Source organism: Alternaria arbusti (genome assembly GCF_024043155.1).
Source record: "Alternaria arbusti strain BMP 1465 chromosome Unknown scaffold_1, whole genome shotgun sequence".
NCBI classification, from domain to species: domain Eukaryota; kingdom Fungi; phylum Ascomycota; class Dothideomycetes; order Pleosporales; family Pleosporaceae; genus Alternaria; species Alternaria arbusti.
Genome location: NW_026249941.1, coordinates 3,764,343 through 3,779,189, shown reverse-complemented (window position 1 = coordinate 3,779,189; position 14,847 = coordinate 3,764,343). Strand labels below are relative to the sequence as shown.

Here is a 14,847-nt window from a genome sequence, read left to right as displayed (position 1 = left end):
CGGCACATCACTGCCTTGGCGGCTTGGATGCCCAGTGTTCTGGGTCAGGCGTAAGGTCGCTCCGACCATTGTACGTGTTGGTATGGCCCTTTGGTGGTGGAAGAAGAAGGTGTTGGCGTTGATAATGATGATATCGACTCGGTCGCTTGGCTATGGTTGCAATTCGGCGGTTATCTGCGGCATGGTGGTGGTTTTCGCGAAGCGTCGCTCCTTGTTAACGTCTTCTAGAAGCGAGAGTGGTCTACAAGGAGTCCTGAATTGTCATGGTGTTGTGTGCCTCCTCTTGCTGCATTGCGTTAATCATGTGCCGGCTCGTGCCTGGGTTTTTGGAAGGGGCGTGGGAGAGGCAGCATCGTGCCTACCTAAGTTACCTTGGACATGTCGCGTTGACCAGAGGGAATCTCAATGAGCAAGCTGTTTCGATTGCGAATAATGGCGTAACTGTGGAAATTAGGACATTGCGATTTGTTATATAGCACGGAGGTTGATGGATCACTCGTAGGGCGCGCGGGCGGGAGTGGAGGCTAGCGCCGATTTCGGTGTTATCGGACCCGTCTCGGAATGAGCATGCGGCGGAGAACTCCACAACCACATGTTCTAAAACTTACCCGTTGCAAAGACATGGAGCATCTAGACATATTGGTAGACGGTCCGTATCTCATTTCGTTTCTCCAGATGGAACCAGCATTACCGTGCATGCTCTACTTCCAAGGAACGCGCATGGACAAAGCATGCCTAGGTAATAGCAACGAGATGAACTTGGTATCGAGACTACGCAAATGGAGAAGAAACATCTATCCTCGCAAAAATGAGAAGAACTGTGTAGGAGATCGTTCCGGTCGTTGCCCAATACTTAATAACACCTCAAACTCCAAACCCCAACTCTCTCAACCCCATCACCACCCTACCACCAGCCTCCTCCACACCCTCCCACAGCCCCCTCAATCCTTCATCGCTATCTCCCAACACCGGATCCTTCTCCGGTATGCCCACTTTCCACACCTCCCCCTCTTTCCCGTCATGCTCACCCCCAACAGCGAAGTCCCAAACCCCGCCATAAGGATACGCACCCATCATCATGAACTTCCCGCCGCTGATATCCACACTCTCAAAAAACCTCCTCCTCTCCGCCTCCTTCTCCTCATCAACCTCCGCCGCCCTCCCCTCCTCTACATCCTTCGGTTGGTGAAACGCCAATTCCTCGTTCCGCGGTCGCGGCAGAAAGGTTTTGTGGCTAACCCCCGCTGGGATGATAAAGACATCGCCCAGTTCCGCTTTGATATCCACGCCACCAACCTCTCCATCTCCTCTTCCACCCGGTTCGTATTTCCCCTGCGACCAAGACGGGGAGTCGGCGACGCCGAAACGGATCCATGCGCCTTCGCCTGAGATAACGGTCATGGCTTCGTGGGTAGTGGAGTGGTAGTGCGATTGTATGTCCGTTCCGTACTGCGCTATCCATTGTGTTTGCCAGCCATTCGATGCATAAAGGTCGAGAATCTCTCTTGTTTTGAAGTTCGGTGAGGTCACCATATCATAGAGAAGACCGGGATAGTGGAGCAGCGGGTATGGCGAGTTAGGAATGAGGGCTGTAGGGGGAAGTTTGTATTTGTGGACTTTTATCGCCATTGTAGGATCCGGACGAGGTAACTTTGAGTATTTGGGTTTGATGTGGAAGATCCCGCAGAACAAACGAGACAGGAGATGTCTGAAACGCCCCATCGGATTAGTCGCGACGGGAGTAACCGTCGAAGTTTGGTACGGTGGGGGGCGGGGTTGAGTTTGTTGGTAACCTTGGAAGGAGTGGGGTATACTAACGGATATACACATGGGGAAGTGCTTACCCAAATAGGAAGTAGCAGCGCGGGGTTCCACGTCAGAACTATTAATGGGATGGGAGCCGAGATATCTGCACCTTTGTATTTATAATATGCCTACGCCGGACACCTGCAGTTTCGCGATATTGGCTTTACCCAGGATGCTTTGGTTACTTTAGCTAGCTTGAAGTGCTGCTGCAATTGAATGGCAAAGTTATGATCTCATGTGCAACACGGAAGGCTCGAGCACTCCATACCTAAACTTAACTCAATTTTAGCGAGCTCATGGTGCCTTTAATTTTTCCCGACAACTTATGAGCGGAGCTAAAGAGGTGCAGCTTCAGTGCGGGTGTACGCATCCCTTGCGCAATGCTCATCTTGTGGAGGGGCACACACGAAGAGGTAGGTCTTGTGAAGTTCCTGCCTAAATACGCGCCTGCTCTTCATCCTACGCTCCTACTCCTTCCCCAGTACACTAACCTAACGCAGACGTACTGACATCTTGGCATACATCGGACGTATGAGTCTACGATGAACTCCGACCCAGCTCCATCTTCATCGAGCCCGCCAGATAGCTCAAGTCCGCCCGTAGCGCATTTCCGTCGCGTAGACCGACCAATATGGAGCCCAGGATAGCTCCACTAATTCAGCGGTTGGAGAACATTCGATGTAGCTTCCAGGCCATGTCTTCCATCCCCGATAACTTGTTGCATCTCCTTGCGTCATAACCAAACGAGAGCCGCTTCGCTCAACTGTTTGCTCATCCAGATGCTTGGTCGTAAAGCCCGCATGTCTTGTATGAGGGCTAGTTTCTTCGGCCCATTTGACACATTTTTTAAGCTGGTCGATCATCGCTTCCAGTTGGATGCGTGAAGGCTTCAGGAGGCACCTGGTTCGGCGGACCATTTCTGCGCGTCATCTAAAACACAAGGAGACTCTGGTTGTAGGCAACGTAGCCGAAAGGTTGTTCGAGCCTTATTTTCTGTGAATTTTGGCAGCCTGAAGGACCGTCTTCTGTCGTAGGGACATGGGCCGATCCTAATACCGGTAGTTCTCGTGGGGCGGCCTTTTCTTGCGCGATTTCGGTCATCATTTTGAGCGCAGCTTCGATGTTAAGGAGTGGCTTTAAGGTATGCTTTAAGACCTGGTTTCTCAATTTGGGGCTCGCGCGGATTGTGTAGTCGAGAGAATGTTTCCCTTCTAAATACACTCCGTCTAGTTTCGCCCATGTGTTTAGATCCTTACACAGGCGTCCAATAGCTTTGAGTACCGGTTCGCTATCGATCGTCTTCTCCAGGTTGTTGATACTGCCCCAAATCTTCCCGTAGGCGGCTAGACAGCGCTCACACATCGTCATGGTACTGACATTCGCATCGCCTGCTTGAGTGCTCGATGTTTTGGTCGATCCGATCCAATCCTCAAGCTTCTTGTTGACCGCAGCTAGCTGACCGAACATCTCGCTCAAGGTCGGCTCGGGCCTGTTCTTCGGAATCATTGTTTTTGTCATTGGGGGCATTGACTGAATTCCCTCCCTAGCTTCGTATTGGTACTCATCGTTATGGTCTGCTTTATCGTACGGGCTGATTCGATGTGGTTTTGGAAAGCGAGCCATCGTAGAAAGATGTATTTCGGAAGTATTGGTGAGAGCGGAAAGTCTATGCGGCTATTCATCTTCTTAAATACCTACAATGACTGTGCAGTAAGTATGTATGACCAGTCTGTACTCATCTGCAGTCGTCATGAATCAGAAGCTTGACTCTAAAAATCTCGCACCGTAGGCTCCTCTATGAATGAATCACAGATCTTGTTATATCTAACCTCATGGTGACCAGTTCGACTCAGTTTCTCCGTCAAACCCGTCTACATTAACATCATATACCAGCAGTAATGATTCATTAGATATAGGCTCTCTTGTATCCCCACCGCTTCCGCTGCTGGTCATTCTCTCATCGATGCCACACCCTTCTTTCATCGTCAAGTATCTGTTGCAGTATTATCTACAGCCCCCGCGTTAGAGCCGTTCGATCCGATCGAACAACCAACAAGAGCTTTTGTGGCTTTCGCCAGAGATTCGTTACATCGTTGGAGTACCATTATTTGCTCTGTCAAGCCTTTCGCCCGTTCGGTAAGGCTAAGGTTCGAATTCGAATTCTCGTCTGCATCTGCTGCCGGAAGATCCTTTCCCGAAACACGCTTCTCCGGTAGTAACCCAGACATCGCTCCCAAGGCCGACTCGATACTCAACAGGCTGTTGACGATTTGACTCCTGCTCTCGCTCTTGTCCGAGTCGACGAATTTGGTCTCTAGAGAGCTCTTGCCATCAAGAAGAACTCCGCTTTCACGGCTCCATCTGATGAAGCTGTTACGCGGGCCTTTAATATGTCCGGTGGGTAGCTTGTCCTCCAGACTCGAGTTTCCTTCATTGATACGTTTGAAAACTATCGTGTATCCGGCTGCACAGCGTCGGAAAAGCGTCTTAAGACAAGGACTCGTCTCGCCTCTTCTGGCGTTCGACTCGTCTTCCAGATCGACTGATAGTTCCAGGTTGACGATGATGCAGCTCATTCCATCGATCCAAAGGTCCAGAAAAGGCCGAGGTAGGGGCTCATGGGGTCCTTCTTCCCGGGACCGCTTCTTGCCGAGGTCGGTCAGGCGCATGAGGTATATTTGGTCTTTAACATCTTCGAGTGAGTCGATAATCGATGATTTTGCAACGGGAGGAAGGTTACGAAAATCGTGCTTTGGCCTGTTCTCCTCGTGCTGGTACAGTCCAGTGTCCTTTGCCCACTTTTTGAAACAATCGAGCTCCTCTTGAAGGCGAGTGTATGCCGGCCCATTAGTCTTATCGAAACGGCGCAAGATCTTAGTGAACTTGTCCACGCGACGTTCGGTAAGCTTCCGGGCCCTCTTTGTGATGTCGTCAACCTGCTCGCAGTTCGTGGAAGCGGAGGACTCTTCGATGTCCAGTTGATGGTTCTGCGGCTCATTCGTCATATCGTAAATGTAAGGACCGCTCATTTTTCAAGAGCTTTGGTTACTCAAAGGTATGTTTTTTTCAAGGTACTCGTATGAGTGAAGAGTGATGCTGCATTTCGTTTCATCGAAAAGTCAGCACGGACTGTGCTGATGATATGACTGGATTGCGGACTAATAGATGTGAATCAGAGGGGTGACTCCAGAGTCTGAGCTGCCTGTGTCTATGTATTGACACTAACATACCCACTTCCGATTGACTGTATTATCAGGACTCCAAGTCTAAGAAGAGCCACCACCAAGCTTGATCTCTCCCTCGAACCCATTCACATGCATGAAGTTCGCGCGTAACGGAGTCACACTCGTGTATCCCTGCGCAACCGCCCATCCATCGTTGCCCGGCTCGCTAGCCTCAACGCTCTCATACACGTCCTTGAACGTCGGCGCCCACTTGAAGTGCTTGTGTGTATACCGCATATGCGCCTGGCCCGAAGGGGTCTCCCGCCCACTGTCCGTGCCAGACGCGCCGCCCTGTATCTCCGAGTTCGCCTTGAGCTCCTTCTTGCCGAACTTCTCCTCTTGCTTGCGGATCTGGCCTTCGATGTCTGAGGGTGTGTCGTCTGCTTCGGAGGGTACTTCGACGACCTGGAAACAGCTTCCGCTCTTCCATGAGTTCTGCAGCATGTTTGTCCAGAGGATCTTGCGCTCTCCCACGTTCTCTACTAACGGTACGTTGACGGTGTAGAGGTGTGTGCTTGTGTCCCAGTTGTCCCACAGGTGTTGTATGAGTTTCGCGCTGAGCTCGCTGGCGTCGCTGATGATCTTAGCGTCGTGGTTGCGGTCGAAGAAGGCGTACGAGAGGGCGATCGACTTCATGCCGCACACTGCTGCCTCCATCGCGCCGCCTATTGTGCCCGATGATAGAGAAAAGATGGCGGTGCTGTTGCGACCGTAGTTCGGGCCGCTGACTACGAGATCGATTGGGCCGCGGTCGGAGAAGTAGTGGTAGAGACCGATCTGTACGCACGATGCGGGTGTGGAGTCGACGAGCACCCATTCTTCTTCGTTGGATGAGGGCGGTAAAGGCGAGTTATGGGTTGTGCCATGGTTCGTGAGACGTCCTTCGGCGTTGGTTTGGAGGGGCGCAGGGCGGTAGTACGTCGGTTGTATCTGTGGCAGTGAGTATAGCGAGCGGCGTAGCAGAAGTGGTGTGTCATACCGACTTGCCCACAAGATGTGCCTTGCCTATCCATGACCGCTGGGTATGTGGGAGAACGACTGAAACGGTGTGTCCATGCTTCTGCAGTGTTGACACCAGCGAATGTACGTAGGGTGAGGACTGGTCTGATGGCGGGCCATCGTCGTTGGTGACCTACATCGGTCAGTACTTGCCATTGGCTTAGTAAGGTACGACAGTCTTACAAGAATATGCATGATTGCTTATGTGGACAGTGCAGCGGGTTCTGGCGATGCTGTGTTGTGGATTGGAGATGGAGATGCAGAGGGGCAGACAGTGACGTGCGCTACCAATAAGTCCGAAGCCCGTGGCAGGCAGTCACCGCCTCATCCTTCGCGTCAACACCTCTGCGCTTTCATTTTTGTTTTCGCATGGCCGTTTCTTCGACAAAACGGTTGCAAACGTCGTCCGCGAACGCTGCAGGGCAATGGCAAAGTCCGTCAAACTGGCAGTGGTACCTGCGCCATGGGTAGATCCGCTGATGCGCCCTGCATCGTGCCGACGATCAGAGCTTAGCTGCGAAGAAACTCGAACTTCGACGTCGCACCTGATAGCAGTGTAAACGCTTATGGACAAGACCGATGGTATGAATAGAAGAGCTTGCGACGCCGGACTTCGTCTCGCATCTCCATGGCAAATCTGAACACCCTCATTCGGGGGTCAACCATGGCCCCTCCCCCTTCCGACGTCCGCACGACAGCCGGCACTTCATCCACGACATTTCGAAACGGGAGTGCAGAGTCTACCGGCAGGTTTAGCTGTGTGTAGCTAAAACGACCAGAGCTTCGGGCGCGAAGGTGTAGAGCCGCAGGTCCCTGAAGCAGCTATTTTCGGTGTTCGTTTCTTCGGATCCCCGCCCGTGCCCGCATACCGTGAACACCATTTGTTTCAATGCTGAGACTGAATGCTCAAGATGTTTATAAAGAGGCAGCGCAAGATGAGAAAGATAATCAGTATACCCAGTCCATCTTCACCCACCACTCCAGCATCTTCAAGCTCTCTACCTTGAAGCTCTATATTCCATCATCCACCGTCCCATAATCAACTACACACCAACACATTGTCAAAATGGTCATCAACGTTCCCACCGCCTCCCTCGAGGGACAAGTCGCTCTCATCACCGGTGCCGGTCGCGGTATTGGAAGGGGTTGTGCTATCGAGCTCGGCAAGCGCGGCGCCTCCGTCATCGTAAACTACGTTTCATCCGAAGGCCCAGCGAACGAGGTCTGCGAAATCATCAAGGGCTTCAACAACGGTGCCAAAGCCGTAGCCATCAAGGCCGATGTCAGCAAAGTCAGTGAGATCAACAGACTATTCGAGGAGGCGAAGAAGGCATTCGGAAAAATCAACATCGTCATGAGCAACTCAGGAACCGAGAGCTGGGACGTGACAGAGGAGATCAGCGAGGAGAAGTACGACCACGTATTCAACCTGAACACAAGAGCGCAATTCTTCGTTGGCCAAACCGCATACAAGCACATCGAGGACAACGGCCGCATCATCTTGATGAGCTCCATTGCTGCCGGTCTTCTCGGTGTCAAGGACCACGCGCTCTACAACGCCTCCAAGATGGCCGTCATCGGTTTCATCAAGGCATTCGCGACCGACTTCGGAAAGCGTGGCATCACCGTCAACGGTGTTGCACCAGGAGGTATCAAGTCGGACATGTTCACACAGAACGCCTGGCATTACATCCCCGGCGGTTCGCCTGACTGGCCAGCGGAGAAGATCGAGACTCTCATGGCAAACCACTGCCCGCTTGGAAGGTGTGCCGTACCTGAGGATGTTGCGAGGGTCGTCGCTTTCCTCGCATCAGCGGACGGTGGCTGGGTCAACGGTCAAGTGCTGACCATCTCCGGTGGATCATCGCAGTAAGCTGAGACTGAGGTGGTGATGATGAACGAATGACGGTCGCATTGTATGTATTCCAGCGCATTTGATAGAGAGCCCATTTCGAAGCCATCGCTCGAACAAAAGAATGAATCATAACAAGATTACTTGATGAGTTTCCCGCGTGTGCCAACACTCAACCTGTGTGTCGTGATTGAGGTCTGTGAGCGCAACCTTGGAAGGCTCCACATACCCTGCCAAGACTTACGTCACCAAACGCGATTAGGCAACGCCATCACGTGGTTCGATCTGCCCGGGCACCTGGGCGCTCATACAAGAAAAAAACTCAACAGGCCTGCGGACTACATCAAGACAAAGACCTGCAATGTAAGTGGCCTAACGTCAACGTAGGTTCTAGGGTGCTTAGGTTTTTCCTAAGTTAGCGTGCGGGCATACCTATTTTACACACCCTGCGACCTGTATCAGGATGTACTTTGGTTGACTGACGAAAATTAAGCGTCTGCCATGAACAGGATCTTGTCATTCGCAGAGGATTTCGACTTAGCCCAGCATGGTGGACCTTTCCTATAACCACGGTACTGCGGTGACACGCCGGACACCCCAGCAAACAACACCAAAGCTATCTCAATCATAACGTTTACCAAAGTACACTCTTGATGACTAATCTGAACTAGGACCAGGCTGCAGTCTGAGTTAATGGCGCACTCTGTTCATTCCAGACGTTTCCCTCATCGCTTCCATAGGAACTTCAAAGTACCAGTAAGAAGACGGCAGTTTGACATCCGACCACACAACCAAAGTTTGAATATTCATGTAGGTCATATGAGCAGAATTTTATGTGACAACTTTGTAAGAGACTTTCCCCTATAAATACTCTCTACTTCTACTTCATACCTATCCATCTCACAACTCACAAACCCCTCTCTCGGTCACCACCATTAAGCAAAACTGCCATAATACATCCGCAATCTCAAGAAGTCAAGAACAGAACCCCTGTTCTTTCATCATGTCGAACTCCAAGCTGTCTAAGTGCAGCCTGAGCAATTTTCCCGAAGAACTCCTTTGCGGAATCCTAGACGAAGTCGGCTCCGGCATCGATGAAGAATACGTCCCCGGCACCATACAGACTCTCCTCTCTCTATCCGCTACCAGCCGCCAGTTCAATCGACTCACAGAGTCTTACCTCTACAAAACCATCGAGACCGATCACTTTCATTGCAGAAAGCTCGTTCAGCGTCTAGAGGACGATCCCACTCTAGTCACACACATCAAGCGACTCGTATGGGACAAAAGGCCAAGCGAAACTCCAGGATGGTACAGGACGCTGTCGGGTCCGTTGAGTACACCAAATCTCGCACAGGTATTCAAAACATCCAATATCCCGTCGCACTGGAAGTCTAGCGACTGGAGGGATAAATGTGCCGCACTAACTCTAGTCTTGGTGCTCACTCCACGGGTAGAAGCCCTGGAAATTATGGACACGGATTTCCGATTTCGCATGAGCGACGGCAAATACGGGCCATCTTTATGGTCCACGCTGAGGCGATACCCCGATCCCAGACTTACCGAGCGCTTCGCCAACATACGTACGCTACGATTTGGCCATCAAGACGTGGACTTAGAAGCGCTTTTGTATGCCCTTCGATTACCAGCTCTACGTACACTGAGCTTCAAAGGCGAACTCGTGGATAGGGACAGATTCAATCACGGAGTCGTTCGACCGATGAATCCCTCCTTGGCACGATGCGCACAGCTGGCAACGATCCCGCCACGAAGCTCACCTATCGAGTATCTCCACATCGAGAATAGCGCTATCCACTCGAAGCATGTCGCCATGATCCTGCGCTGTATCAAGAACCTCAAAGACTTCGGCTTGACGTTCGCCGGAACCAGAACCGAACCCTCAATAAGCAGAGCCATCTACGAACACAACGGATACGGAGTACCAGCGTTACACTATCCTACCCTACTTGGAGCTATCATGGAGCATTCCAAATCGTTGGAGAGCCTCACTCTGCAGACCAGACTGTCGCACGAGCCCAACATATACAATACAGCTGCGGCAGGATGCCTACGATTAGAACAAGTCCGCAACCTTGAGTACCTCAGAACGGATATAGTAACCCTATATCGCGACGAAACAACGAACTCGGACCGGCAACAGCACGAAATCTTCAACTCCCTTCCGCCTGGTATACGTCGGCTTGACCTCGATATGTACGAACCAACATGGCCGTACTTTAGGTGTCCGAAGGCTGCACTGATGAGTCTAGCTATGGACTGTGCGCAGAAGTATCCGCTACTTAAAGGGGTACGTGTGTTGCGACACACCACACATGAATCGAAGTTGTGGAGGGCGTTTTCGAAGGTTCTTAAAGAGGTTGGGAATGCTTTCGAAGCACAAGGGGTATCTATTCGGTTCTGCCCTCGCACCAAGCAAGCCAGCACTTCAGGTGACATGTACACTCCGCTGAGGAAAAGCAAGAGTGTCTAATCTAAAGTATTCATTGGGTATATAAAGACGCGCGTTCCACGCTCGTTGTTCGTTCGCAGCCTGCCTGCTGGAAGCAAGGCTTGCTGAACCATCTATGGACTAGTATACAAAAAGCCAATCATTCCTCATGTGTTCGTGCCGTGTTATTGCAAATCGCTAAACGCCGTTAAAGTCACAAAGTGTGACAAGGGGTATGCAGAATCGTGAACGCCGTGAATGTCCCTCAGCCTCAAACCGTGGGCTCTTCGGGTGTTTTCCCCATATCCTCCCTCTCGTCCTCTGGGCTCTTGGGCTCAAGCTTGATACTAGCGTCTAGGATTTTGCTCGTGACTTCGTTGATATCTGCCTCCTTGTTGGCAGCGCCAACGACTTCCTCGATCATGGCGGCGAAGTCGACAGTCATGCCACCGACGTTCATCTTGAGTAATGCAGAGGCATCCGGACCGGCATTTCCGTCAACACTTCCGCGTTTAGAGCCGTTTTCCATGTCCAACATCATGGTCTCGTTGTCGAATATGTTATCGCCACTCCACAGGCCCACAGTAGAAGTGTTGGGGTCTTCGTAGAGGTCAAAGCCCAGTCCGAGTGAGCCGTTCTTCGACGGCGAGCTGCTCACAGGCATGTCACTGGACAGAAAGTCATCAGCCAGGAACTCGCTAAACTGAGCATCACTGCGACCGGGTGTTGTAAATGTGGGAAAAGCCGAGAAGTCGATAGTCTGGGAAGGCGACGAGATCGGGTGGTCGGATAGAAGCGCATTGAGCTGGCGGGTGAACGGTGTGTCAGGTGCAGCTGTTGTCGAACGGGTGACACGAGGACTCAGGATATTGCGGGATGGCGTTGAAGGCGCCTCTCCGTTCCCTGCACCTCGTCTCGGCGTCAGAGCAACACGTTTGCGCGTGCTTGGAGTAGGGGTCTTTAGAGGATCTTGGGCGATCTGGTCCCTCTTAGGCGTGCTTTTTGGCGTAGGTTTCCGAGAAGCAGGGTCTTCAAAAAGGTGTGCGAGATCGTCTGTCTCTGCGGCAGGAGGTGGTGGGCAGTTCTCCTTATCCGGATTTTCTTGGTCGACGATGGCCACTTGCGCCACTGGCTGCTTGAAGTACCACATAGTCTTTGACTCGCACGGAATGCAGCCGTCGTGTCCTATACCAGCGTTCGCGCAACGTCCACACGGTCGTTCGCGGTCACAGCCTCTCTTAAGCTCCTTGCATCGCTGGCAACGGGGCTTCTTGGGTGCGTCATCGTCAGGGACATACATTGGGGTGGCAATTGGAGCCGCAGCGACGGGGGCTGGAGGTGGGTCGGCTAGCGTCTTACGCCGACCTTGTTTTCTAGGTGATGGGAAAAGTAGCCGCCTTGTAGGCTTTGGTGTAAGGTCTTGGTCAATGTCAATAGGAGAAGTTTTGCTCCCTCTAACGCCAGCGGGGCTTGACTCAATGGCTCGCTCGAAGGCAGCTTTAGCTTCTTCAGGGTCGAGCTCACCCCTGCTGGGTGCGACAGCTGGCGGTGCCATTGTTCCATCAACGGGCCTGTCAATGGATGAAGCAGCTTGATCTTGCTCAGCTGGTATAGCAGCGTCAGACTCTGGCATCATGGCGTCGGACATGAGATCATCACCACCAGTCATAGACTTGGAGCGTGACCCCGCCTTCTGCTGCCTCTTGCGATTGGCGAGACGCGCAGCACGATCCCATACCTTCTGCGGCCTCATCGAAAACTTCTTGATAAGCCAGAGTCCGCATGGGTTACAGAGGTTGAGTTCTTCAAATGCCTCAGAAGACTTCGCAGCCATGATGTCCTTGTCTTCGCGCGTCAAGTTGTTCTTGAAGATACGGTACTTCGGCTCAGCGTCCTCAGAGGATGATTCAATCACTTCGTATGCGATGATGTCGGTGCTAGCAGTATCGGTAGACAGCTCAATGTCCTTAGGTGTGCCATTCTCTACGCGTGTGTAGGCCTTTCTCCATGTGACTGTGTCGATCTCTCCGCAGTTCACACAGTGTGGTGGCATTTCGCCTTTCCGAATAGCCGCGTCCAGCCGGTCTTTGATAACCCTCTTCCTCTTCGCGCCGGATCCACTTCGTGGGTAGCCACACTCGGAGGGCGTGGGCGCATCAGACATGGGCTCTGCTCCAGACCATGTATGTGATCTTGGAAGTCCTCTCGGCTTGGACGGCTTTGTCTGCTTCGGTGGGAGATTTGGGGTAGCGGAACGACTGTAGACTTGCGCTTCGCTCTCGGCAGTCGGAGAAATGTGTGACATCATGCCATCAGGCGAGCCGGCAGTCGATACCGTGGCTCGTGACTTCTGTAAAGCGTTCTTGTCCTCGAGGTTGTCATCCTGCTGTACCATGGACAGCCTCGCGATCAAATCGCTGTCATCATTCGCGTCGTTGCCTTGGAAATAAACCGAGTTGAAGATATCCTGGTCCATGGTGTCGAAGTCAAAAGTATGAGCAGTCATGTCCATCTCAATACTTTGCGTGACTGGCTGTGTGACAGATTCGCGACGATGATCCTGGGATTGTCCATTCCAAAGCTTTTCAAAATCCATACTATCGCCGTCTCGACTAGCCGGCATGTCGCTAACGAAACCGGAATCGTTTGGAGGTTGTGTTGGGAGGTCAGGGCTTGAGGCATCGGGCGATGTGGTTCGGACTGGTGCGATTGGCGGGGATGACGGCATCGGAGTATCTCCTGGGCTTCCATCTCTTTCATCTGCAGACTCCATCGCATTGTCTGAGAAGACGCTACTCTCATACGGAGACACGTATGGTCGTCCTCCATCCATGGATCCATGTCTTAAAGCACTAGGGGCGGGTGGTCGGCGTGATCCTCGTTGACTAAACTTTTCACCGGGGCGAGGCGTTGGCGCACGGGGCACCATATCTGAGGCGGCTCCTGAATTGCTGAGAGAAGGCTTGAGTAGGCGGACGGATGCCGCTGTGCTCGCTGTAACGCGCAGCGAATCATTGTGGGCGTTGAGCGGTGTATTCCTCGGTCTCGTGGTCTGCGTAATCCGTGCCCTCTTCTTCGGAGGTCCGTCTTCCTGTGGCTCGATGACATAAGGATCGCTAAACTGGAACTGCTGAGTCGGCTGTGCACCTTCACTTCTGACAGAGGTCCGTGACGCTGGTCGGGAGGGTGGATTGTACTGATAGTGATGGAATGAGAGAGTGCTCATAGCAGGACTGGAAGCCCTAGTCGGCTGAGACATGAACGACATGTTCGACTGATCGTAGAAAGAGTCGTTCCGGGGTGGCTCTTGTGACGGGCTTTGGCGAGTAAGCATCTGGTGGAAGGGCTCAACACCACCAATGGAAGGACGTGGCGAAGGCTGTGCGGGGTATGGGCTGGGTTGGGCCAGGTGACCCAATGCAGGGTTCTCCTTGAGAAAGTCGGACCAGGCGTTGTAATCGAACCCTTCAGGCATCAGCTGACTGAGGCTGTGGTACCGCTCCATGTTCTCGACATATTCCTTTTGCATGCATGTCGGAACAGGCACCAGCTTCAGTTTGACCTCCAGGGTTTCCTTGATTCCGTTCGAAAAGATGCCAAGAATGTTCTTGCACACGCGACCGGTGACCATGGTTTGGGAATCTTTGGCGGGGGCATTGGGAGTCGGCGATGCTGAAGCGAGGATCCATGATAGCATGCCCTGACCAACCAGCGGCGTTTCGTACTCGGAGAAGTCGTAAGCGTATACGGTGTAGTCGTGGCCTAGTTTGGCTACGAGCTCGGGGCTGTGACAGTGAGCAAGCTGTTTCAATTAATCAATAAGCGCAGGAGTCGGCCCACCTTGCAGTCACAATAGCCTGAATGCAGGTCTTGAGTTCGATGACTCCCACTTCGGTGGTCTCGTCCAGCGATACGACAGGCACGTTCAGCACGCTTGGCAGACGGGCCAGGCAGTTTGACTTGTTCTGATCATCGAACGTGTAAAGTACTTTGACTGTGGTGCAGCTGTGTTAGATCAAGTCGTGATGAATGAGCAGATGTGCTTGCCTCGCATTTGCCTGCGCGGGATTTCGTCCATTGTGCTCTCCTCGGCAGCGGACGGTGTGGGCGCGTGCTGCATCGCACCAGGATCCGGCGTGGTACTTGAGGGCGTCGACATGGCTGCCTATGAGATTGACAAAGGATAGGCGGGCCGTGATGAAGAAGAGAGAAGAAGGTTGTCGGGGGCGACGGGGTGGTCTATGTTATATCGCGATCGGTGGCTGGCGTGCGATCATCGCGAACGCGTTCGAGGTGAACTAAGAAGCGAGACTAAAAGCGACAGGAAGACGAATTGGCGGGGTAAACGGGTCTTTAAATATTTTCGCGTGTAGATAAATCCGCATTAGGCAACAGCACGCGTAAAGTGGCAGAGAGAAGGAACGTAGAGGGCGTCGTGAAAGAGGTCGTGTGGTGAAAGTGAAGTTGCATGCACGAGCTCGGAGGTTTGACGCTACCCGCTTCGCGCTAACGCGGGG

The 14,847-nt window shown here is 52.5% G+C and overlaps 6 protein-coding genes across 6 annotated transcripts; 2 read left to right on the top strand and 4 right to left on the bottom strand.

Annotated features, from left to right (window-relative positions):
- Nucleotides 1-2,736: 2,736 nt before the first annotated feature.
- J4E86_001372 (uncharacterized protein) lies at nt 2,737-3,429 on the bottom strand (the record flags this gene model as incomplete). Its single annotated transcript, XM_051441941.1, has 1 exon — nt 2,737-3,429. The coding sequence occupies one exon, from the start codon at nt 3,427-3,429 to the stop codon at nt 2,737-2,739; it is 693 nt and encodes a 230-aa protein (XP_051308112.1).
- Nucleotides 3,430-3,791: 362 nt separating this feature from the next.
- J4E86_001371 (uncharacterized protein) lies at nt 3,792-4,835 on the bottom strand (the record flags this gene model as incomplete). Its single annotated transcript, XM_051441940.1, has 1 exon — nt 3,792-4,835. The coding sequence occupies one exon, from the start codon at nt 4,833-4,835 to the stop codon at nt 3,792-3,794; it is 1,044 nt and encodes a 347-aa protein (XP_051308111.1).
- Nucleotides 4,836-5,072: 237 nt separating this feature from the next.
- Nucleotides 5,073-6,224, bottom strand: J4E86_001370 (uncharacterized protein; the record flags this gene model as incomplete). Its single annotated transcript, XM_051441939.1, has 3 exons — nt 5,073-5,960; nt 6,010-6,162; nt 6,213-6,224. The coding sequence occupies 3 exons, from the start codon at nt 6,222-6,224 to the stop codon at nt 5,073-5,075; spliced, it is 1,053 nt and encodes a 350-aa protein (XP_051308110.1).
- Nucleotides 6,225-7,095: 871 nt separating this feature from the next.
- ARP2_2 (Arp2/3 complex subunit, actin nucleation center) lies at nt 7,096-7,902 on the top strand (the record flags this gene model as incomplete). Its single annotated transcript, XM_051441938.1, has 1 exon — nt 7,096-7,902. The coding sequence occupies one exon, from the start codon at nt 7,096-7,098 to the stop codon at nt 7,900-7,902; it is 807 nt and encodes a 268-aa protein (XP_051308109.1).
- A 982-nt stretch (nt 7,903-8,884) lies between these two features.
- J4E86_001368 (uncharacterized protein) lies at nt 8,885-10,372 on the top strand (the record flags this gene model as incomplete). Its single annotated transcript, XM_051441937.1, has 2 exons — nt 8,885-10,189; nt 10,226-10,372. The coding sequence occupies 2 exons, from the start codon at nt 8,885-8,887 to the stop codon at nt 10,370-10,372; spliced, it is 1,452 nt and encodes a 483-aa protein (XP_051308108.1).
- Nucleotides 10,373-10,601: 229 nt separating this feature from the next.
- J4E86_001367 (uncharacterized protein) lies at nt 10,602-14,489 on the bottom strand (the record flags this gene model as incomplete). Its single annotated transcript, XM_051441936.1, has 3 exons — nt 10,602-14,115; nt 14,171-14,324; nt 14,378-14,489. The coding sequence occupies 3 exons, from the start codon at nt 14,487-14,489 to the stop codon at nt 10,602-10,604; spliced, it is 3,780 nt and encodes a 1,259-aa protein (XP_051308107.1).
- Between the last annotated feature and the right edge of the window lie 358 nt (nt 14,490-14,847).